At 42.8% G+C, this 24864-nt stretch overlaps 2 protein-coding genes across 3 annotated transcripts; both read left to right on the forward strand.

The window, feature by feature from the left end:
• Positions 1-3306: 3306 nt before the first annotated feature.
• atad5a (ATPase family AAA domain containing 5a) lies at positions 3307-15556 on the forward strand. Of its 2 annotated transcripts, none has more exons than XM_085403693.1 (22): positions 3307-3665; positions 4827-4890; positions 4990-6812; positions 6913-6988; positions 7093-7239; positions 8280-8412; positions 8504-8764; positions 8843-8991; positions 9190-9340; positions 9528-9836; positions 10072-10168; positions 10291-10373; positions 10456-10592; positions 10677-10854; positions 11091-11243; positions 11337-11558; positions 11642-11706; positions 11812-12001; positions 12123-12256; positions 13608-14434; positions 14534-14692; positions 14916-15556. In XM_085403693.1, exons 2-22 carry the CDS (start codon positions 4840-4842, stop codon positions 14992-14994), a joined length of 5424 nt encoding a protein of 1807 aa, XP_085259819.1. In that variant the 5' UTR covers positions 3307-3665; positions 4827-4839; the 3' UTR covers positions 14995-15556. The 2 variants fall into 2 exon arrangements, with proteins under 2 accessions (XP_085259819.1, XP_085259820.1); XM_085403694.1 differs by having other exon boundaries at positions 9531-9836.
• A 464-nt stretch (positions 15557-16020) lies between these two features.
• adap2 (ArfGAP with dual PH domains 2) lies at positions 16021-24761 on the forward strand. The gene is made up of 11 exons (XM_085405182.1): positions 16021-16318; positions 16785-16909; positions 17014-17105; positions 17347-17435; positions 17672-17784; positions 18934-19083; positions 19194-19277; positions 19376-19438; positions 19746-19823; positions 19914-20142; positions 24456-24761. The coding sequence occupies exons 1-11, from the start codon at positions 16231-16233 to the stop codon at positions 24482-24484; spliced, it is 1140 nt and encodes a 379-aa protein (XP_085261308.1). The 5' UTR covers positions 16021-16230; the 3' UTR covers positions 24485-24761.
• The last annotated feature ends 103 nt before the right edge of the window (positions 24762-24864 follow it).

Raw genomic sequence — 24864 nt, forward strand, 5'->3', positions numbered from 1 at the left:
GACCCAGTATGATGTTACCGCTCAGACTCTTATTACTGGGCTCTCCTGTTAATTCTCTGCCACCTATCAGCACGATCCTCAACTCTGGAGAGTCGTGACTGGGCCCTGCAACACAGATGCAGCACTGTTTACAAACTGTAAAACTAGAAAAGTGTCTTCATACAGAATTTATGGACACGTTTGTGTAACTGCAAGTACTAGTAAATAAAACTGTGAAAACAATGTGAGTAGATAGCAGTGGTATGTTTGCTTAGCTTGTTGTCCATCAGTTTAAAAGCCAAGATGACAGAGGTGTGAAATAAAATGATGTTTTATACACACAAAATAATCTGTAAATGATATCTCTGTTAAGCACTGAGTACTCTACTGAACACTGTGGAATCTAAGCACAATCAGACATGCGACACTGAAAGTCACTTCCCTGTATGCAAAGACACGGCCAGTAACAACTGAGTCTGATTAAAAATGTGCTTCCTTGTTATGTTAACAAATAAATCAAAACAGTCTTATATTCCATTTCTATATACAGGTTTCATGAACAGAATAATATTTACCAGAGCTGGGAACAGCACGCTCATCAGCCATTGTTTAACTAAAGTGAAACAAAGAACAGGAAAGGCAGAACTCAAAGAACCAGTTTTGATCATCTACAAGCTGTTTTCTTAAAGGAGAAATACCAAATATTTACTTTAGAAATGTGGTGATATTCTTTTTAAAATCACTTCAGGCAAACAGTGCTGTGAAGAAGTATTTGTCCCTTCCTGATTTCTTGGTTTTTGTTTTTGTTTTTTTCCATATTTGTTAAATGTTTCAGATGGTAAAATAAATGTTGATATTAGACTAAAGTAACCTGATTAAATACAACAGTGATTATTTAATTTATTAAGGTAAGAAAGTTGTCCAATCCTACCTGGTCCTGTGCGACAAAGTGAGAGCTTAGTTCAGTTTCACTAACCACACCCAGGCCTTATTACTGCCAGACTTGCTGAATCATGAAATCACCAAAAGGAAGAAAAACTGTCTGATAAAGTGAAGTAGGCTAAAAGCTCTCAAACAGCACCACATAATAACACAGTCTAAGGAAACAGCTGAGAAATAAAGCCATTGACATCTCTCAGTCTGGAAAGACAAATGGAGAAGATTTGGAGCATAAAAGATGTCATAAGAGAACCAGAACAACATTTAAAGAACCGCAGGCCTCACTCACCTCAGTCAATATCAAAGTTCATGATTCAACAATAAGAAAAAGACTGTGAAAAATGGCGTCCATGGGAGAGCAAAAAGAACACAAAGGTTCGTATCATTCCCCAAGAAATATATTAAATAAAATAATATTAAATTGAAATTATATATATTATATATAAACTAATAGTCTATGAACTGATGAGGAAAAAAGGTTCATTTTTTGGAAGTCAAACGTGGTGGTGGTAGTATGATGGCCTGGCGCTTCTTTGCTGCACAAGGTCTGCTTGCAGTTTTTAGCAGAGACTTTTACATATCCTTTATTTATCCGGGTAAAAAGTGTCATTGACATAAAAAATGTCTTTTTTTAAAGAAAGATCTGGCCAGGAGGGAAGCAGAAATTGTAAAAATAAATAAATAACAATAAACAGTTTTATAAACATACTTTAAGTGACTAAGAAGGAAAAGATTGAATATAATATAATATAATATAATATAATATAATATAATATAATATAATATAATATAATATAATATAATATAATATAATATAATATAATATGCAGAATCATAAACATATCTTTATTTCATATATAGGCCCTTCAAAAATCCTTTTTTTTTAAAAAAATTGTATTTATACAGCACCAAATCACAAGAGCAGTCGCCTCAAAGCGCTTTTTATTTTAAGGCAGACCTTACAATAATACATACAGAGAAACCCCAAAAATCATATGACCCCTACTGGCAAGAACTGGCGACAGTGGTGGAAAAAAAACCTCCCTTTTAACAGGAAGAAACCTCCGTCAGATCCAGGCTCAGGGAGGGGCGTCTGTCTGCTGCGACCAGTTGGGGTGAGAGAAGGAAGACAGGACAAAAAACATGCTGTAGAAGAGATCCAGATATATATTTATACTTCCCCAGTCTATGTACACTAACAGGCCAGTTGCCATTTCTTTAATGTGAAGGATGTGGACGTCCTGGAGAGGGAGGAACAGAGGGACGGAGAGTAACACAGGTCATTTACATGAAAGGGAAAAGATACCTAGGCCCCTTAAGTGTACCTCTATCTCCAACTTACAATGCTGTGATTGCGTCCACTCCCCAACTCTCTGAATGGTACTCATGGTCAATCAATGGTACAATCATGAAACTGCCCATTGTTAGACATTGTTAGTTTCACCTATTATGCAAATGTACTGTTTAAAAGGTTGGGGAAACCTGCAGTCAGCTGAGAGTGAAGAAGTCACTTGGATGAGTATTGAAATGGTTCTTCCACTGAAAAAGTCCAGGAAAACAGGATCAACTTCTAGGTTTGTAATTTTTGTTTATTCTCTTTAGTGACAGGGTTTTAAATCTGTGCTAATATTAGTGTTTTCTTGGAAAAACTTACTGACAGTGGAACAGTAGGCTGTGAAAGTCTGGGTGAATATAGTTATATAAATAAAGGTAGGAAACTTTGAAGTTAATTTGCCTTCTTTTGGTTGTATGGGTAACAGGTTAGAGTGACGCTCAGTCGGGTCTCAAAAGACTGGATAAGCACAAAATATACCAAAGTAAACTGGTTCCTGACTCAATCATTCTTTTCAGGTCATAGAATTGTTTTGCTCTTCCTTATCCAGGTTAAATGAGCTTCAGTAACAGGGTTGCTGATATGTTTTTGGGGAAAAAACATTTATTATTCTTCATCTTTAACATATTGATGTGATGAAAAAAATGGTGTAACAATATAAAAGACACAATTATAAAATGAATTGTAATTGTTTGACATGAAATATGGTTATCAAGAAGTTGGGATAAAATGTAAAAAAAAATAAAATAAAAACAGCTCCTTGATCTATTTTGTATTTTAAATATTTTGGAACCATTTTTTAACAACTAGCTTTAGCTTTTTCTCCCAATAAGTGTAATTTACACAAAAAATTATATTTTAATAGCTTTTACGTGGATGGATGGGATATAATTTTGTGAAACGTGAAATGCTCACACTAGAGGGAGCTGTCGTTATTTTACCTCTCCGTTGAAGGCGACGCCACACGCCATCTTTGTTATGGGCGGACTAGGACAGCTGATGACGGAGGCGTTTTCTTCCCTGTGATTGGTGGACTGACGCTATGCCAAAGGTCGTGTATATTTCGCGCTCTTGATTCACAACCGAACTGGCGCGCTATTGAAACAGCCGCAGTATGTGAAGAAATACGAACCTTTGGTTCGGTTTCGGAGCAGTTCGGAAAATATCCGTGTAACCTTTTAGCACTTCTTATATACTTGTCTGACACGCTGGTAAATGTTTGGAGCACTTCTGGGATCTGTGGGAAGCTTTTAGACTAGCATCTAGCGAAGACAGCTAGCTTGTTGTTTTACAGTAACATATTTCTTTTGGCACCAAACAGACTCACGCGATGATTTTATGTTTAGTTGTTTGTTCAGTCAGTCGTAGACGTGAATGACAAACCTTTGCAGCAAGTTCCGGTTCGGCTTCATCGGTGAGTGTTTCCTTTGTTTACGTAGTTTCTCTCTCTTGTGTCGCACAAAACTGGAAGTTCCTGGGCGCCATGTCAGGAATAATATCATTTTACAGCTTAGTTGTTGTTCGCGAACACCATAAGTAACAGACACGTGAGCCTAGTGTTTATCAGCCTTTTCATACTGACAGTGCTTTAGCAAAACTTCTACTTGGCTGTCGTGACATTGACAAAAAGCGCTGACAGAACACTACTTTAAAGAAAAGGAAAGGCTTTGTGTTATCACTTGTAAATACACTTAGTGTTAAAGTAATTATTAATATTTCTGAATGTAAATACCACATGCTTTTATCACAATGTCAAAACATAATAAACGCTCGTAATCCGCGCAACAAAATAAAAGGAAAACTGCTAAATCATCCAGAACATACCTGAATGCAGATGCATCATATAAAGTACAAATAACCTGCACATAGCTTTATTTTAATTGTTGATTTTCATTTCCCCCCCTTTCTTTCCCCATTGTTATTTTTCCGGGTCCTTTTTTTTTCTTGCCACCAGACTCGCTGCCTGGTGATTGTAGTGAATTTTTCACATTCAGCGACTGATTGCAACTTGCGGTGACTAAAGATTGCCCACTCACGACCAATTTGGATTGCACAGGTTGCCTAGTAGGAGGCAACCTTTTTGCAGTCAGTCTGACTTTGACTGCCTGCCATTACTCGTTTAAGGTTTGCAAATAGTTACATCTAATTTATAAACACTGACTTACTGTTGGTTATTGTAAATATTGGATATTTACAAAGTTTAACTTTGAGGTCATCATTTGCAGTTAACAAAAGGTTCAAAGATCTCAATATATGTTAATGAAATACTCGGCAAAAATAAAATAAAAACATCAAAAAGTATTGTGATAATATCATATTATGGAGTGTCTGGTGAGTCCCACCTGTAGCTTGTAGTTATTATTTTCTCTAAAAATAGTAAAGCCACAGAGGAGGAGAGACGGCTCCTTGGCAGGAATCAGTATGAGGGAAAATTAGAAAATGTCAGGTGACAGGATGGCTGGGTCTCTGGGAAAAGGAAAGTAGTTAAACTTTCACCTGAATCTCTGATGTGCCTTTGCTGATCTGTTCTTCTGCAGAGTTTTGTGTAACAGTGTTTTATTTCTTTCTGCTTTAGGTCTCGTCGGAAAATGGCTGGTGTTGTGGCTATGCCTTCTGTCATTGAGGACTTTGACAGCCAGGTGTGCTATGACACTGATTTGAGCAGCGCATCAAATGCACCAACTATTTTTAACTGCCTTGCATTTTTATCTTTGATTAAATTTGTCTTTCTTTTGCAGCCTTGCAAGAAATCTCGCAAAGATGGTGGCAGTCCTGTTGTCAAAACAATCACCAACTATTTCTCTCCTGTGCCTAAGCCTGTGGAGAAACCCTTCTCTCCTCCACGTTCCAACAACATCATGAACTACTTTAGCAAGAGGGCTCCATCCTGTAAAGTGAAAACCAGCTCACCAGAGCAAACTAAAGAAGCAGGGAGGCCTCATTTTGCAGAAAAACACAACAATTCGGAGACGGTGAAACAGCTGTCTCAGAAACGGGGTCGAAAAACCAGCAAAGCTGCAAGGAAACTTGTGGGGGCTGAAGGTGTCAGTTCCACCGAGGAGTCAAGTTGCGTGACTGTACAAGAATCCCATGAAAGCAAAGACCAGGCTGTAGATGCAGTTAAAAGTTTTGGAGTCCTTGGCAGCGATACAGCAGCTCTACTGGCCCAGGTTAGTGCTGAGAGCTGCATTCCTGCAGAAACATCAGAGAGGAATGCCACTAAGATTATCACGGATGAGCAGGCTGAGAAAGATGATGATCAGGAAGATGGTTCTAAATGTGTTGAACTTAAAACAGCACTAAACACTATTGAGTTGTCTCCGATTGTACCATCAAAGTATGAAGCAAAACAGGTTAAAACCACACCACAAAATACCAGGAAGAGGCAGCAACAAGAGGCAAAGCAGTCAGAGCCAGAGGAGAAAGAAGCAGAAACTGAGAACTCTCTCCGTGATGTAAGCACGGAGGTCAATGTTGATGAGTCTTCTCAGTTGAACAGCAGCACAGTAAGAATCTCCTTTGAGGATTTTGTGCGGAGTCAGAATCAGGATGAGGCTGAAGAGGACAGAGAAGATGAAGAAGTAAAAGATGATGACCGTAAAATAAAAATTGAGACAAAGGAAACAAACTTGGGTGAGCTGGATATTTCCAAATCTGAAGAAAACATGGTTCCTAAGGAGTCGCCATCATTTCAGGTTTCACCCCGAACTGTCACCATCCAGGCTCAAGTGCACGTCTCACCAAAACAAGAACCAAGCAAAGCAGTGGGAAAGTTGGCTTCCATCTTCAACCGGAGAAAAAGCGCGCGTAGTCCTGCAGAGAGATTCTCACCTTCTCTCGCAGAGGCTGGACAGCAGCTTCCTTCTCTGACTACCAAACGGAAATCCAACGTGGTTCTCCAGGAGGAGGATCTAGAGCTGGCAGTGCTCGAGAGCGAATCCACTCCTAAGTGCAGTGAAGTCGAGAGGAAGCAGTTCATGGCCGCTTTTAAGCAGCCCACTGCAGACGGCTCCAAATCCAAGCCTGTCAAGAGCCAAAGCAAGCAGAAGCAACCAGGAGAGCAAAGTTTGGATGCTGCTGATAAAGCTGCTGAAGCTGAAACTGAAAATCTGCTGACTGTTGAGCAAACATCTCAACCCTCTCAAGGAAAGAAAGCCACTAAGAAGAAACCAGCAAAAAAGGGGGGAAAGAAAGCTAAAGAGGGAGAGGAGACTGTGAGTGCGTCTCCTGCTGCTGCTGAGGAAGAAACGCCAAACATGACTGTTGAGGTCGAGGAGAAAAGGCCAGAGTCTCCCATCACCACATCTCCGTCCGTGCCAGCTCTGAGAAGATCCAGACGGGAGGCCGTAGTGCAGAAAACACCTGAAACCACCCCAACAAGTCCTCTCAGAAAAACCAGGAGACAAACTCAAACAGAGTCAAAGGACACTGATGTTACTGCTTTACCTCATCCTGAGGACAGCCCCATAAAGATGTCCACCCCAAAGACCCGCACGTCCAAATATGGCGTCTTTCAATCGGAGCTGATGTGCCCGCCTGACGATAAAGAGAGTCCAATCAGGTGACGCATGCTTTTTCTTTAATCTGCCTCCTGATCTTACCCATTTTTAACATAAAAATGAAAACGTGTAATGTTTTTTTTCTTCTTTTTTTTTTTTTAGGATGAAATTTACGCGATCCAGTAAAAATCTTTCCACATCAAAGGCTGAAGGCATAAATGCGTCTTTGCCTACTAAAGTAAGCATGGCATTTTTTATTTTGTGACCTTGGGAAAAAATACTAAACCATCATAATTGTGGTGTGAAGATAATTAAACACTTGTTCTAATTCATCCTATTCAGACATCGAGTGAGTCTAAGAAGAGAGAACAGGCCAAGAGGTTGGTGCAAAAAGCCAAAGTGATTCAGCAGAATAAAAAAACTTTGGAGAAGAGCTCTCTGAGGCGATCATCGCGAACTTCCATCAAGAGGAGCTACTGTGAAAATGAGGTAGAGTCAGTGGCAAGCGAGGAAGATGAAGTGTGTGTTAAGATGAGGCTATGAGTGAGTGGTGTTGCGTGACTGTGTAAACAAGAACTAAGGCAGACTGGTCTCAGATTACTGAGACTACAAAATCGAACGTAACTAATACACACGTGTGTTAATACACACTAAACTACACATTTATTTCTCAGTCATGTTGTGGATGTTTACTCAGTTTGTCCTTAAGGGTCTTATGACATTATAAGACATTACTCGGAGAACATTTACATGTGAGGTTTCGATGTCGATTGCAAGTTACTTTAAGATGATCTTTATTGTCACTGACAGGAACAATGGAAGATATTTTGACAGCATAAATGTAAAATTTAAACATTTACATACAGTATAGTGCATAATTGGGCGACCGTGGCTCAGGGGGTTGGGAATCGCATCTGTAACCGGAAGGTCGCCGGTTCGATCCCTGGGCTCTCTGTCCTGGTCGTTGTGTCCCTGGGCAAGACACTTTACCCTACTTGCCTACTGGTGGTGGCCAGAGGGGCCGATGGCGCGATATGGCAGCCTCGCTTCTGTCAGTCTGCCCCAGGGCAGCTGTGGCTACAACTGTAGCTGCCTCCACCAGTGTATGAATGTGAGAGTGAATGAATAGTGGTATTGTAAAGCGCTTTGGGTGCCTTGAAAAGCGCTATATAAATCCAATCCATTATTATTATTATTATTATTAATTGAGTGCTCTAGTGCAGATAAAGGTGGGGATGGATCGTCAGTTCTTCATTCAAGACACATTTCACTGTGGTAGAGGTTTCAGAGGGGTCATTATTTCAAACCTATGCCATAACTTTCCACCTGAAACAAATCCTCAGTCATTAGTCACCACTGACCCAGATGTTTTTAAAATCTGGGTTTAAAAATCTGAACAGTTATCAGTCTTAATGCATCAGGCCTAAATATTACCTCGCTGTCGCCCTCATGAGTCTTTCTGGAGTAAAACTTAAAATACAACACCATAAAAAAGGCTCTCTGTGTTTTTGTTTGTTTGTGTTTGTCAGGATTCTGTCATCTGCGTTGATGACCAGACTGCCTCTCCTCTCAAAGAACCTGAAAAGATGAAAACCCAGAAGCCTTTACGCAGTCTGAATGATGTTTTGGGCAAAGCCGCCCCACCTGGCAAAGCCTCTTCGGGTAGTTTTTATAGTTTCCTCTTGGCTAAAACTGTGATTTATTGATTTATTTTGTAATATCTTCTAACAGATATGTGTTTCCTTTGTTTAAGGCTCCAGAGTGGGCTCACACAGCCAAGACAAGACTGCTCGCAAGGTGTCAGCCGTGATCTCCATCTTTGATGACAGCAGCCGCGAGGGCTCGGAGAACTCGCAGGATGATGAGCATTTCAGGGCGCGCAGAGAGTTCCTGAAGAGCGGTTTGCCCGAGTCCTTTAAAAAACAGATGGCCAAGACTGCTGCCACGAAGGAGGCGTACTCTGCCTCCTGTTCCTCCTTTCAGCTAGTGACACACACCAGGCAACCACCAAACGGTAAGCAGATTCATATTCAGTAGTCGAATATCACGTTGGAGTTTTAAGGCAAAGCCTAATTTCTGTGCATACCGACAGATTGCTCTCTCTGGAGTCTGCCATGGCCCGAGTCCTCATTACTTTGTCAGCTAAAAGAGCTTTGGAGGCAAACATCCAAACCTCTGCCAGCAGTCAGCAGCTCGCTTTGTGTGAAGACTGCACCAGCCTGTCGGAGCTTTTGTAAAAGGGTACACTGTTTTAATAACCTGATCCTCAACACCCATCACTTAATATCCAGCTTTAATCCCTCCCATCTAAAGGCACATGTATAATAACAATGTTATATTTTTAAAAAAGGATGAGTTTAAATGAAAATGCAAGCTTAAAACCCCCTTTTGGCTGTATTGTACTGGGATAAATAAAGAGTGGACTTGTTTTGGTTGCAGGGTTCAGGCTGGAGACCTGAGATCTCTGAAAGTGTTCGTCAGCTTCTAGTTGAGGAGTTCAGCACCAGCAACCCTCAGTTCCCTGCACAGATGTTCATCGCTCGCTTCCTGAAGAAACGCGCTGACCATCAGAAGCAGTTTACACACTCAGGTCAGTGTCTATAAGCAGATAAGTGCAAGGACACGTGTTAAACTGCAGTAGCTGTGTGTTTTAGGGTTTAATGACAGTCTGTTTAGTCCTTTTGACTGTAATTAATGTTCGCCTTGTTTGAGTGAAAATGGGACAAATGTGCTTGTCTTGAATTATCCTGAACAAATACTGAATTTTCCTTTCTCAGAAGAAGAGGCTGTGACCAGAGATGCAGCTGAACCAGCGGGAGGGAAGAGGAAAAGAACGAGTGAAGGAGAAAATACGGCAAAGGTGGCTAAAAAGCGGCGATCCAACCATTCAGAGGAGAACGTCTCCACAGCAGAGCCAACGAAGCGTGGAGGCCGTACAAGACGATCTCAGAGATCCAGGCGAGGAGAGGAGGACGAGGCGACAGAGAAAACCAAGCCTCCACTCCATCCTGTTCCCATCCCACCTGACGATGACAGCGTGTGCATAGTAGAGGACTTGCTTTCAGGAGAGGACACTGGGAAAAAAGGTGTGGTAGCTTTTCTGTGTGTGTTCTGAATCACTGCTGTTACCTTAAAGGAGTCTGTAGTTCTTCTCAGTATATATCAGTATTTATCTGCTTTTGAGATGAAGTTTGTTTTACAGCCTGTTCTCTGCTGCCCCCAACTGGCCAAAAAAAGAAAAACAGTAATTGCAAATATAAATCCTCAGATTAAAATCTGAAACTCAGTCTGGTGTATTCTTTGTTTTGTTTTTTCCTACAGATGTGGTGAAGGAGGACGTGCTCTGGACTGACAAATATCTACCACAACACTCCAGTGACATCATAGGCAACACCGCCTCAGTGAGGAGGCTGCACAGGTGAGGAAATGCAGATGTAGATGACTCGTTTTTATAATGCTGTGCCTCTCATTTAAAAAAAAAAAAAAAATCTGCACTGTATGGAGATCAAATACTGACTGTATATATTCTTTTTCGGCTAGCTGGCTGAAGGAATGGAAACTCCGTGCTGACAGAGAAGAAAGAAAAAAGCAGAAGGAGAAGAAAAAAGAGGACGGCAGCTATGGTGAGCGATAAGAACAACAATAAAAATCTTAACTACTACTTTTAGCTCTTTTAACTCTGGGGATTTTTTTTAAAATCCCCAGACTCAGACTGGGACGGTGGAGAGGACGACTCCCAGGATGGAGAGGACATGTTGTGTAACACAGTGCTGATCACAGGACCCACTGGAGTAGGAAAGACTGCTGCAGTGTATGCTTGTGCCCAGGAGCTGGGCTTCAAGGTACAGACGTGTCACGTGACTCTGATGCGATGCGTTTGCTCAATGGATACCTGGATAACTTAAGTTCCTAAATTGTCTCTTCAGGTGTTTGAGGTGAATGCTTCATCGCAGCGAAGTGGTCGTCTTATTCTGTCCCAGCTGAAAGAAGCCACTCAGTCACATCAGGTGGATAGTCAGGGGGTCAATGCCCACAAACCCACATACTTCAACAGCTATGGCACGAGCAGCAGCACCGGCTCGCTCAGGCCTGGATCTTCTCCAAGTATGTGAAAATATCACTCTCTCTTTTTTAAATTTTACATTCTGCACAATCTGCATGAGAATATTACAAGATGACTCTCTGATTCAATCAATCAATCAATCTTTATTTATAAAGCACTTTTCATACAAAAAATGTAGCACAAAGTGCTTTACATAGTTAAAAGCAGCCCACCCCACCCTCCAACTCACTCCCCACACTCTCATTAACATAAATGATGTGAATACTTTGTCTTTCAGGAAAGCTGAACTCCCCTCGCAGGGTGGTTTCCTCCCCCAGGAAACCACAGTCGCCCAGAGGTGTTAAAAAAGGAAGCCTGACTCCAGTTTCTTTAGCTAAATTCTTTAAAACAGCAGCGTCCAGCACCAAGGAGCCACAAAACACTACAAAAGGTAAGCAGATGGGTACATTTTAATCTTCTTTGATGATAAAACCTGCATGAAGGGTTTTAATTGGGGACTTTATTCTTTCATTTCTTCTTCCAGCTGCTTCCAAGAAAGTTGGGAAAGCAAATGAGGCTGTCCTTCCTGTGAAATCACCACCAGCTCCCAAAGAGAAGGGCAGCGAAGAACAGAGCAAGAAGACGGCAACGTCGCTCATCCTGTTTGAAGAAGTGGATGTTATATTTGACGAGGACTCTGGATTTCTAGCTGCTATCAAGACGTTCATGACGACGACTAAGAGGCCAGTCGTCCTCACGACCAGCGGTTAGTCTTTCAGTGTGGCCTGTGCTAACGGTGTGTTTATCTACTGTTTGCATATTGAGTTTAAATGATGTTTGTTTTTGTAGATCCGGCTTTCAGCAGCATGTTTGATGGAACCTTTGAGGAGATACATTTCAAGGCCCCATCTCTGGTGAGTGGAGGGTTGTTCGGCTTGATTGTGTCGGCTCTGATGGAGTCATTCAGCCCAGCATTCATGTTTGGTTTTTTTGTTTGTTTGGTTTTTTTCCTGCTACAGTTGAACGTGAGCAGTTACCTGCAGCTGCTGTGTTTGGCTGAGGACATGAGGACGGACCCCGCGGACATCCGGTCTCTGCTCAGACTCAACGGCTGCGACATCAGGCAGAGTTTGCTGCAGCTGCAGTTCTGGACTCGCAGTGCAGGCGGCCGCCACGGGGCAAGGCCTTTAGTCCCGACGGGCAAAAATGGTAAGAAGATGATCAAGGAGAGTTTGAGCTTTTTTTTTTAATACCTTCTGTTTTTGCATAATAAAATAATTTTCTGTAGCTGTGACTCGCTCTAAAAGTGTTTTCTCTCTCATTTTATTAGAAACTGAAGTAAAGCCAGAAGCTGAAGAGGCAGCAGACAAATCCACCCTGCCTCCCTGTGACACTGGCTGCACTGAGAGCAAGCTGGGCCTGCTCAATAATGGACAAGAGACAGATGTTTTGGAGCTGCTCAAGGTAAATTGTTTATTTACCACGCAGAGTGCATAACAGGCAGTCACGTCTATTAATGGATCGTGGCTCTGGTACTCAGGCAACAATTCCTGTCACTGCAGGGGCACCGAAAGTTTACTCACCGTACCTTCAGGCTGCTCATTCTTTCAAGTTAATTTTAGATGTATGGAAATACACTATCAAATAAAAGCACATTAACTGTGCACATTAGTTTGTAACTAAAGTGTGAAGCAGAACAGAAATGTCAGACTTTTAATTGTATTACACGCATTTTGTAGCTTTTCCTGCTGATAAAGAGCTCCTGTGGCCATTCATCCTGCATTAAAGTAATGAGATAATAGATTTCTATAAGTTTACACATTTACTTCTTAAAATTTAAGCCCAAAGAGTCGCAGTGACAGATTTCTTTCTGTTGAAATGCCGATTACTCAGGGATTAAATGTGTAGTTAAACCTCTGTACACTGACAGAAAGGGCAGTTTCAAACTTTAATCTTACTCAAATCAGTTTGACACCCCTGATCTGTAGTGTGGACTTAGTCAATATTATTAAAATCTCATACAGGTAATTTGGCTGCAGTGACAAACAGAAACATGAATTAACTAGTAGTAGGTTGGACATCGTTCTGTGATCTAACATTAAATTACACCAAAGGAATCTCTGATTCCAGTAGGGAAAAATGTTTTTGTGAAATCAAGGAGTGGACGATATAGGAAGAAACGCGGACTGTCGTATCGATGCTTCCTGTTAGACGCTGCAGTTAAAAGTGTCAGTAAATAAAAATCCTTCATCCTTCTTTTCCAATAAGCTGCTCTCAGTGATGACACACTTCCTAAGTAACATAACCTTAAAACCCTCCAGGAGATGCACAGTATTTTCACGTAATAAAACAAAAATATATTTCTACCTCACATGTTGTGCCTTGTAACCAGCTACCACATAACCACATCAATAATTTCCATCCCCTGTTTGCTGCTCCTCTCATATGGAGTGCCGAAAGTGAGAGCACCTTGCAACGCTTGAAATCCTTTGTTTACATTTGGGTCACACATCACCAGCTCCTCGTATCACCTCCACGATTGATGATTTCACTCAGGAAATCATCAATCGTGACAATAAGGAGAATGATGTGCTGTGTTTAAAGGGGTGAAAATTTTATTTTGAAGAGTAGTATTGGACGCTTATATGGCCCCACACTTTGAATAATGTCTGGCTTTAACAGGAGGAAAAAGTAGACACAGTTTGTTGTTTTGAAAGTTCAAATGCTGTTATAGTTCTGCAGGACTCGCACAGCACTTTGAGCTGAGCTGGAGTTAAGCGTGTCCAGTATGACTGAGTGTGTGTTGTTTCTGCAGAGCCACAGTCTGGTGGAGGAGCCCAGTTGTTGGGAGCTGCTGACGGACTGCAAACGACGTGGAGTCGACTTGCTCTACTCGAACATGGAGCTCCTTTTACCTCTGCCGCTCACACATCTGACTACCTCTACCCGCAACCCAGAGCAGTGCGCTTCTGTATCGCAAGACCAGCCTTCTGCCAGTCCGAAAGAGCAACCGTCATCCACGCTGCTATCGACAGAGTCAGCTGATTGCTCAGACAGCAACAGTCCAGTCAAAATGTCTAACAGGATGAGGAAGAACAAGAGGAGACACCATCTACCTGACCAAGCTGGAGCTAACTCTGACTCAGACTCAGAAGATAGATTTCTTTCTCTCTGTAAGCCTCAGAACGCTCCTCAGGCCAAAGAGAAAGTCAAAGCTTCAGAAAGGGCTAAAAGGAAGCCGCTGACTCCTGAGGAGCGCTTAAAAAGCCTCCCAGTGTCACAGTGTCTGGAATCAATAGCAGACTTCTTAGACAGCATGTCCTACATGGACTCGTTGCTCGACAGGGCTGACAGTCACAGAGGTCTGTCATCTGTAAGTGTGGTCATAAAAGATGGGATGACAGACGAGTCAAGTGTGGAGGCTGAAAGAGGGAGCTCGATGACAGCAACTGGCCTGGAGATCCAGGCGGCGGTCGAGGCTCTGAGCTTCCGCAAGTTCCGGGTATCAGCAGAGGAGGCTTTGGAGAGAACACGACAGCTGGAAGGGGAGCTGGCCAAAGAGGCTGCAGCAGAGCTCAGCCTCCCCGTGGCTGCTCATCGTGAATGTTTCAGCTTCACACAGGACGGGCCCTCAGAGCCACAGTGAGTTTGGACCCCGAGAAAATGCCACGTTGCCCAACAAACGTGTAAAAGTAGTTTCAATGGTTTTAGCTGACGTTGATGTCCGGTGTTGCTTTCCAGGTTGGTCGAGCGGAGGAGAGAAGTGATGGAGAGTCTGATGCTGAAAGGAGTGTTTGGTACACTTGGCAACAGTCCACCAGCTGCTCTGGACTATTTACCAATCATGCGCTGCATCTGCAGATCCGAGAAGCTTAAGGAGCAAGGCAAAGTTAAGCGAAGGTGAGGACAGAATTGCTGCTCCTTCAGCCGGTCAGCGGTGGCGGGTTTGGATTTGAACCGTTGGCAGGATGTGGTAAAGATGACGGCGGTGGTAGTGAGGTTTCATTTTGTCACATTTGAATATGAGGCTACAAATAAATAAAATAAAACGTGGTGCATTAATGCAATTCATTTATATGAGTCCACAGATAATGCTGAGCTGTTTATTTTCTGCCTCCTCCAGGTTTCTGCACTACCTCGACGCGATCCACTTGGGTCTCGAAAAAAGGACTCTACAGCTGCTCGCTGAAGATTTCCCCTAAAACAACAAAGACGACCAGACTGGACTCCACAGTCACACACAGGCCTTCAATAAGTACTCTCTGGCTCTCAGAAGGACTGGTGTACAGATCTAAATAAGTGTGTGTCATCCTCTGAGATGGTGACAGAGCACACGGTCAGAGGCGTGTGAGCACAGAGGACCGCTTCCACATTGGTACCAACATAGAGGCGACTGAATAGTAAAGATTTAATCTGAGCTAAAGGACGGACAACTAACTAACCTCACTTGTGTCATCTTTTGGTGCTCTAAAAACTAAAATTTTACAATTTTGTCATCTTTATATTTTTGTACAGTAGTGCTCTATAGGGATGCGTATCGGTGGTTTTTATTTTGCAAAGTGCTGTTTTTATGAAGTAAAAAAAATTTTCTTCTTCTTCTTACTAAGCCCCTGGGGTCCCTCGTGTGTGGGTGTGTGCAAAATATAATTTGTAAGTTACTGAATTGAAGTGCACATGCATGTCTGGCAGCTTCAGATGTCTGCAGCCAGCACATCTTTCTGCACAATAACTTACAATTAAAGGAATGAAGAAAAAAAAACAAAACTTCACGGGCTCCATGCTTTACACCACATGTAAGAGATTAACATGTAAAATAAATCTTGCTTCTGTATTTGTGTAAATTGTCACTGATTTATTTCTTTTATTATTTTTTTGGTTCATACAGTTAATAAAGACGTGCAGCTCTTGATCCAAAGCTTACTGTGACATCTTCAGTCATTTTGCTGTCTTTAATGCTTTAAATATGGACACTTTCTTCACCACAGTGGGGATTTCCTTACACAGCAATAAACGTTTATCATCCAAACAAGCCTAATGGTGTCATAAATCTGCTAAATTTAACAGGCTTCCGTGTAAATTGGCAGCGCGCTCGCATCTGCGCGGCGGGCAGACCGGTTTGTGGTTAGTTTCCTCTTTACCTTCATCACAGAGAGCAGCAGGGGTGCTCTGTGCACAAAGGTGCATTGTTTAAAAAAAAAAAAAAAATCAAAGGGAGCACCCTCTGTGACAAGCTCGCAGCTGGACGCGCTCCAGAGGGAGGAGGGTGGAGGTCCGCTTCGCGCTGAGGCATCCAAAACTCTTCTGTCGCAAGTTCCACTTTTTCTTTCTTTTTAAATTTTTTTTCTTAGTCGCCTTTTGTTGTTTGTCGCACCATGTGACCGCCACGCTCAAGTTCAACCGCGGGATCCATCAGTGTATGAGCCTGACTGTGCAGAGAAATGGCAAACCGTGAGCGGAACAAAAAGATTTTACTGGAACTGGTGAAACAGTCAGACAACAGCCGGTGCGCTGACTGCGGCGAGCCCGGTAAGCAAATATATAAACGTTGGTACGTTTGTTATCGAAATAAAGTGAGGCGCGGATCCGAATTTGATGTGCGGGTACTACTCAGAGGCCTCGAGATGTTCAGATTTGATTTATTTTCATGCAGTTTAACCGGTTTGTTAATGTTATTTATGAGGCTTGAAAAGACTGTTGCTCTGCGTGAACGCGTGCACCCTGAAGCATGTCCGTCACGGCTAAAGCTTGGTGATGGGCTGACATTGAGGGGCTGAAAAGGGTTTCCTGTTTTTGAACTTGAAAACTTAATACTTAAAAACTCAAAAGTCACTTTCCCGGGCATAGATGAGGCCTAATTGTGAACTAAACATTTACAGATTTCAGTGGAAATCTTAAATGATTGATTAGATTTTTTATATGTTCTTAACCTCCTAATAGAGTGGCGGGAAGAAGTATTTATCTGAGTCATGTCTCTTCTTCTCACCTCTCCCAGAACCGGACTGGGCCTCCTACAAGTTGGGGATTTTTGTGTGTCTGAACTGCTCCGGGATCCACCGCAGCCTGTCCAGCCATGTCAAATCTATCAGGCTGGACTTCTGGGAGGACAAACTAGTAGAGGTGATCACTGTTTTATCAGTCACCCACCTCTATTTGTGCTGTATCAGACTGTGTCTGTGTGTAATCCTAATGTGTGTGTGTGTGTTTATTCTGGGGGGTGGAAGTTCATGGAATCCAATGGCAATGCCAGGGCCCAGGCTCAATATGAGAAAGCTGTTCCACCGTACTACTATCGACCCCAGCGGGAAGACTGCAAGTAGGTCTTTTCCACGATGATGATATTTACCAGCCTCTGTCGCCATGGCAGAATCCTTTATGTGTAATACCAGACTGCTGACAAGGCAGAGCCACAAAGTAGAGAAGTGAGAGCTTCTGGCTGTAGAAGTGAAATGTAGATGAATTTCTGCTGCTAAATCAAGCTTCAATGATTCAGGTTTTTGTAAGAACACATTGCTATTGAACAGTGAATGCTTTTATATTTTCACTTTGATCCACAGTATCCTCAGGGAGCAGTGGATCCGTGCTAAATACGAGAGGAAGGAGTTCACAGGAGAGACCAAGTATCCACCGCTTCCATACACCACAGGTGACTTTTTTAACGATTTACTTATGAACTCTTTGGGGCTCACATTCTTGTCAGTATCGGGGTAAAGGAAAACCTGTTCTTTGCATGCAGAACTGTGCCAGAAAAACCCGTTCTTTGCACAATGAACCATCCAGGAAGTGAAATCTAGCCACTGTCTCTTTGAGCAACCAGAAGGTTTTCATTTTAAGTGAAACCTTTTTTCTTATTCCCCTGTGACTCTCTTGGATTCATACTAGGGTTCTATGAAGGAATACTGTTGAAGAAAGGCAAAGACAACACACAGTTTCTGAAGAGAAAGTTCGTGCTGTCGGAGAGAGAATTCACCCTGAGCTACTACAACAAAGAAGATGTGAGTTCCCTGCAGCTTTGACACAGTTACACCACCCGCTAGAACATGAATCACCAAGAGCGATGACCCTTAAATACTGCAAGATGTGTAGTTATTATGGCATAATCATTGCTTGTGTTGAAGAAATTAGATCTTGTATCTAAGCTCTTTGTTTATCTTTTGCACACACAGCTTCAAATGTTTCTTCAAAGATCTATTGTAAGCAGAAAAGCCACCTTAGAATCAGTCAATCAGTTTCCTATAGCTTCACATACACCAGCAACTATAAAGGCAACGGTCACCATTTACTGGAGGAAATTCAGCTAATTTGGTTTTAGTTTTACCGCTAAAGGTCAAACAAGGAGATTTTTGGTACTCGTCCACAGATGCTTATCAGATTATCAGGTTATTACCATAATCAGCCATCTGCCATGGCCAGCTGAGGTGAAAGGAGGGAAATGGGATAAAAGACACACTGTGGAAGCAATAGTCTTATCTTAGGATTTATTTGACTAATTTCACTTCGATATATGGTGGATGTTTCCATCTGAAATTCATAAACTTGGATGGCTCACAACAAGATAACGGCAGCAATAATAAGAAGTTGCACGCATGAAGTGTCCCTTACACATTACGGGGCCTTATCTATATTATTTGCATCTGCATTGAATCCATGTGGAGCCTATGACATAAGCCTATTCAACTGGTCAACGCCACAGATAAACCTGAGCAGCTGTGATAATGGCGACATGCTGTTACATTTCTAGAGAGGAGCGTGTCCGGTTAAGGTGTAGAGTTTCAGAAGAGTTTTAATGCAATTCGTTTCACTATAGCTCTCATAAACGTAAAAGAAAGTTAAAAAAGAACTAGAGGAAAAGTGAGAAGATCACTAAAGTAATTTGGATTCATCCTCTGGGCATCATGAATGTCTGTGCTCCAACTGATGCTGAGCAGTTTCGATCTAAGTGACATTGAGCCAGTTTTTCCAGCAACAACAGCTGTATAAACTGGATGCCTTCCTGTTATGCCTCCCTCTGGGCTTCAACCAGGGATCCTTCACTTTTTATGCGCCTGTGGTAATCACCACTTGCAGCCAGCATGGCTCAGACAAGTGTAAAAACAGCAGCACAAAGCCTCCAAATCTGAACTGCCCTTGTGTATTTGTTACAGGAGTCTAAAGGCCCCAAAGCTGTAATATCCATCAAGGACCTGAACGCCACCTTTCAGCCAGAGAAGATCGGCCATCCTAACGGACTGCAGATCACCTACCAAGACGGGGATCACACCAGGAACCTCTACGTTTATCATGAGCGTTCTGAAGTCAGTCGACATGATCGTCTATAGCATCAATATTAACACCTGGTAGGTCTCATATACTTGTTTTGAGGTTCTAATAGAATCTCAAAGTTTTTGTTTTTGCTTTACTTCAGGAAATAGTCACATGGTACAACGCGATTCGAGCCGCTCGCTATGCGTACTTGAAGACGGCCTACCCGACAGGAAGCGATGAAGAAGTAAGTGTCAAACTATTTCATTTTAAGCCAGCTGTATGTCAGTTTTTAGCTTGTATATTTTAGTATTTGACATGTTTACTGTCTTGTGTCTTCATCAGCTGTTACCAATGATAACAAGAAACTACCTCAAAGAGGGTTACATGGAAAAGACGGGGCCTATGGTGAGCTCACTGAAGTCACTCGAGCGTCATTTGCACGCCTATATTATTTCTCTTTTACTTTGATTTTTACTCACACTCACCAGCAAACTTGTTTGTGACTACATTATGTGTGATCAGTACATCTGAATGTGTTTCTGTTCCTCTTTCAGACTCTGACTCACATGTGCGTGCAGCTCGAATCTTTTTCTTTTTTAAGAATCAGTTTGTGCGATAGGAGGTTTTGAGGAAATGAAGTCTGATGAGCACATTTTTCAAATGCACATTTTATTTTTGAAATCAAATGCTTTTTATTTTATTTTGTACGCAGCAAACAGAGTCATTCAAAAGGAGGTGGTTCATTTTAGACTCTCAAAACAGGAAGTTGCTCTACTTCAAAGGCCATCTGGTGAGGACACTACCTCTTTTTTCCATCTCACTCTAACCCCACACTGTACACCTATGAAGTATGTGAGTCACGTGCTTTTTCTTGTTGTAGGATGCAGAGGAGCTAGGGGCCATTTTTATCGGCACAGAGTGCAAAGGTTACTCGGTTAGGGAGTGTGTCCCGCTGAACGCCCGGGGAAACAAGTGGAAGTGCGGATTGATGGTGGAAACGCCCGAGCGACAGTTCGTCTTCATGTGCGAGCAGGAGAGGGACCAGAGGGAGTGGCTGGAAGCGCTCAGGAAGGTTTTGTCCAGACCCATGTCACCCCAGGATTATACCAGTAAGCAAGACTTCAGTGTGCTTTAAATATGCTGGTGCCCAATTTTCCATATTATTTTTCTTTGTATTCAAAGGAAAACTTGAACTCCATTAACTAAATACCGTACATGGCCACTATTTAATCCTCCACAGGCACAACCCATAACCATCACCCCATTTTACAGAAACGTTTGGACACTGTGGAAATTATCAGTAAAAGCAGAATGACATATTTTGCACAAATTTAAAATCTTATCTCTTATCTATGATGTTGAAACTGGGAAAATGTGTTGGGTTTTGCTCATTTTGAATTTAATGGCAGGAGCACATTTTAAAAAAAGTTGGGCGAGGGGGATTAAATAACTTGAAAAAGTTGTGTAATGCTGTAAAACAAACATCTGATGGAGAGTGATGACAGTAAATAGTTTAAAATACTATTTATTGTCTATTTAATCCATTACTGACCATTTAATCCAGGGGTGGGCAACTCCAGGCCTCGAGGGCCGGAGTCCTGCAGGTTTTAGATCTCACCTTGGGTCAACACACCTGAATCACATGATTAGTTCATTACCAGGCCTCTGGAGAACTTCAGGACATTTTGAGGAGCTAATTTAGCCATTTAAAATCAGCTGTGTTGGTTCAAGGACACATCTAAAACCTGCAGGACACTGGCCCTCGAGGCCTGGAATTGCACACCGCTGATTTAATCCATCATTGGGATTGTTTCCAGTCCCTATAAGGCAGGGGTGGACAACTCCAGGCCTCGAGGGCCAGTGTGGCTGAAAACCTATATTGCATGACCATTATCTTTAGGTCCAGTCATGATTCTGGTCGCGCTTTATGGTTTTCTCACTGCTGCGCACAAAAATGCAATTTTGCCTTTTTCCTTTTAGATTAGATTAGATAAAACTTTATTAATCCCTCGGGTGGGTTCCTCTGGGAAATTCGATTTCCAAAAAAGCACAGCAGCGACACAAGTTACAGAGTTATACACACACACATATATATAAATACAGAGACAATATAAATAAAATATACGAAGGGGATAAATAGAATAAATAGGAATAAAAATAAAAATACAAGTGAATTGCACATTTCAAGTATTGAGTCTATTGCACCGTTGACTATTTACAAAAGTATTGCACAAAAGGTATTGCACAGTGAGGTGAAGAGGCACTACAGCTTAGTTGTTCCCCCCTCCTTTGTCCTCCTGTTTCCTCTCCCCTCCAGAGAGGAGTTAAACAGTCTGATGGCGTGTGGGACAAAGGAGTTTTTAAGTCTGTTAGTTCTTGTCTTTGGGAGAAGCAACCTGTCACTGAACAGACTCTTCTGATTGTTTATGGCCATGTGCAGAGGATGCCTGGCATTGTCCATAATGTCCATCAGTTTCTTTAATGTCCTTTTCTCTGCCACTGTCACCAGAGTGTCCAGCTTCATGCCAACCACAGAGCTAGCCCTCCTGATCAGTTTCTCCAGCCTGGATGAGTCCTTCTTTGCTGTGCTGCTCCCCCAGCACACCACAGCATAGAAAAGTACTCCAGCAACCACTGACTGATAAAACATCCTCAGGAGCTTCCTGCAGATGTTAAAAGACCTCAGCCTCCTGAGGAAGTACAGTCGGCTTTGGGCTTTTTTATACAGGTGCTCTGTGTTGCATGACCAGTCCAGTTTATTGTCCACCCACAGCCCGAGGTACTTGTACTTGTTGACCACCTCCACCTCCTCCCCCTCTATCTGAACCGGCAGTGGACCTTCTCTGGACCTCCCGAAGTCCACAACCAGTTCCTTAGTCTTTGAGGTGTTGAGTTGCAGGTGGTTTGTGTGACTCCATGCGACAAAGTTCCTCACCAGACTTCTGTACTCCTCTTCCTGATCATCCCAGATACACCCCATGATGGCTGTGTCGTCTGCAAACTTCTGAATATGGCATAATTCAGAGTTGTAGCAGAAGTCAGAGGTGTACAGGGTGAAGAGAAGAGGGGACAGCACAGTTCCCTGTGGTGCTCCTGTGCTGCTGACCACAGTGTCAGACGTGATGTCCTTCAGCCTGACGTACTGTGGTCTGTCGGTGAGGTAGTCGGAGATCCAAGCCACCAGGCAGGGGTCCACCTCCATCCTGTTCAGTTTTTCTTGAAGCATACAGGGCCGGATGGTATTAAAGGCACTGGAAAAGTCAAGAAACAGGATCCTGACCGTGCCTTTTCCCCCATCCAGGTGTGAGTGGGCTCTGTGCAGGAGGTACAGGATGGCATCCTCCACTCCGACACCCGCCTTGTATGCAAACTGTAGTGGGTCCTGGGCATGTTGTACCTGTGGTCGGAGGAGGTTGAGGAAGAGCCGCTCTAGAGTCTTCATAAGATGTGACGTCAGTGCCACCGGTCGGAAGTCATTCAGCTCATTGGGCCGGTTCTTTTTGGGGACCGGGACGATGCAGGATGTCTTCCATAGGGCGGACACTCTCCCCAGTCGCAGACTGAGGTTGAAGACTCGTTGTAGCGGCTCCCCAAGTTCAGCAGCACACGCCTTTAGCATCCTAGGACACACCTTGTCTGGGCCTGCTGCCTTTCTGGGGCGAAGCTTCCTCAGTTGCCTCCTGACCTGATCCACTGTGACACTGGGAGATGTTTGGGAAGAGGGGAGGGGGGGAGATGTCTTGCTGCTGAGAGAGGGATTGGAGGAGGGGGGTGTCATGGTGTCAGGATGGGGGGGAAGCGAGGGAGGTAGGAGAGTGGGGATTGGACTCTGTAGTGAAGGTGAGGGTGGGGGGGTTGTGGGCTGGTCAAACCTGTTGAAGAAGTTGTTAAGTTTGTTTGCCTTCTCCACAGTCCCCCCCACTGTGCTTTTCTTGGTGTTGTGGCCTGTGATGGTTTTCACACCATTCCAGACCTCCCTCATATTGTTCCTCTCCAACTTCTGCTCCACCTTCCTCCTGTAGGTGTCCTTTGCTTCCCTCAGGCAGCGTTTCACCTCCCGCTGTGCTGCCTTCATCTCCTCCTTCACTTTGCTCCTGAAAGCCTTCTTCTTCATGTTGAGGACAGCTTTGACTTCCTGTGTTACCCATGGTTTGTTATTAGGATAACACCGTACCGTCTTAGCAGGGGCGACTGTGTCCACACAAAAGTTGTACTTTGTGAAGAAAAAAAATTTTATACTTCAGGAACATTGCCACCTTCTCTGGACCTTAGTTTTTTAAGGCATCACTCACCCAGGCCTAGAGACCGATTGGCCAACCAATGGTCACTAGGGAAAAATGTGTATCCCCTCCCTGATTGGCGAGTAGTTGCTAGGTGACACACTCACAATGAAGGATCTGCACTAAAAATCTCTTCATGATTGTTCTGGTTGCTAGCACATGGACTTGCAGGGATGACATTTTGTTTGATAAGTGTTGCTAACTACTGGCTGAGCTGCAGTGAAACTTAAAAAAGTGCAACACAAACTGGAAATGGAGAACTTTCACTTTCAAAAATTCCAGCTTTACTGCTTCAACCAGTTCCATTACAGTAGTGCAACCTTTACTCTGAAGGTGAAGGGTCTCCGTTCAAAAGCTTGCATCTCTGTTGGTATGGAGGCACATCAGTGTCCATGGAATTGGTAGCTTGCGCATCTAGAAAGGCAGCATTAATGCTGAAAATACATACAGGTTTTAGAGCAGGGGTGGGGGAACTCCAGGCCTAAATGGCCAGTGTCCTGCAGGCTTTAGATATCACCCTGGTCAACACACCTGACCACCCTTGAGGCCTGGACTTCCCCCACCCCTGTTTTAGTGCAACACATGCTCCCATCCAGTATGCTAAACCACATACTGCTCAGTTTAAAGATTCATTATCTATTGTGTTCTACTGTGAATAAAATATGTGTTTAAGTTGATATTTCCAAATCATTTGAATCTGTTTTTATTTATATTTCACACAGCACACTCCCATCTGCTTTTTTAACTAGGGTTATATTTGGTTTCAATGAAGGAACCTTGACATGTATTTACTTAAGATATAGTGTGCAGCAGCAAGACACATGCTGTCTGTAGCTGTTTCTGTCTGTCCGAGAAGAGGCAGAGAGAAAAAAAGCATCTTGTGTTATCACAGTTACAGTATGTATTTTTGGCCTTGTTTAGCACATTCAGATATGGTGTTGGTACGTTTTTAGGTAATATTTTAAGCCCTTAGTTGGCATGCTTATCCTCTAAATGTAGCTCGTAACAGTGCAAAAGCAAAGTGCCTCAAGCAATCTGGCCTCCCTGCTACAGCTTTAATATACATATGTAATCATTTATAGAAAGCTGTAGTAGCTGATCGTTAGTGTGTTAAGCTCTAATGATATTCTTTCTCATTCCAGCTGAAGCCGTCATGAAGTATAAGCGATGATCGATGAAGCTGCGAGCGAGAGAACAGACCTGCTGTCGGCTGCACTGACTCTCAGTACTGACTGATTCATGCTGTGCAGAGCATTAAAAGGCTTCAGTACGCTCACTTCAACTGACACTGTTTCTAATGCTAAAATAAGGCCTCACATGTGTTTATCATTATACATAAAATGCATTCTGCTGTTAAACACCTGATCAGCATTGATATATCACTGGGTACACCCATGCTGTATATGAATGTATTTCAAAATTTTAATAAATTTATTTTGGATATTTAATGAGTGGATACATTTATATTTGAAAGTGAAGATGCTACATGACACTATGGCCACAAAATAAATGTCTTTTTTTTTGAATGGTGTCTTTTTTGCAAGGTTTTTT

Source organism: Rhamphochromis longiceps, linkage group LG4 (genome assembly GCF_057381845.1).
Source record: "Rhamphochromis longiceps isolate RC_006_pf linkage group LG4, R_longiceps_female_GT1.1, whole genome shotgun sequence".
Lineage (NCBI taxonomy): Eukaryota > Metazoa > Chordata > Actinopteri > Cichliformes > Cichlidae > Rhamphochromis > Rhamphochromis longiceps.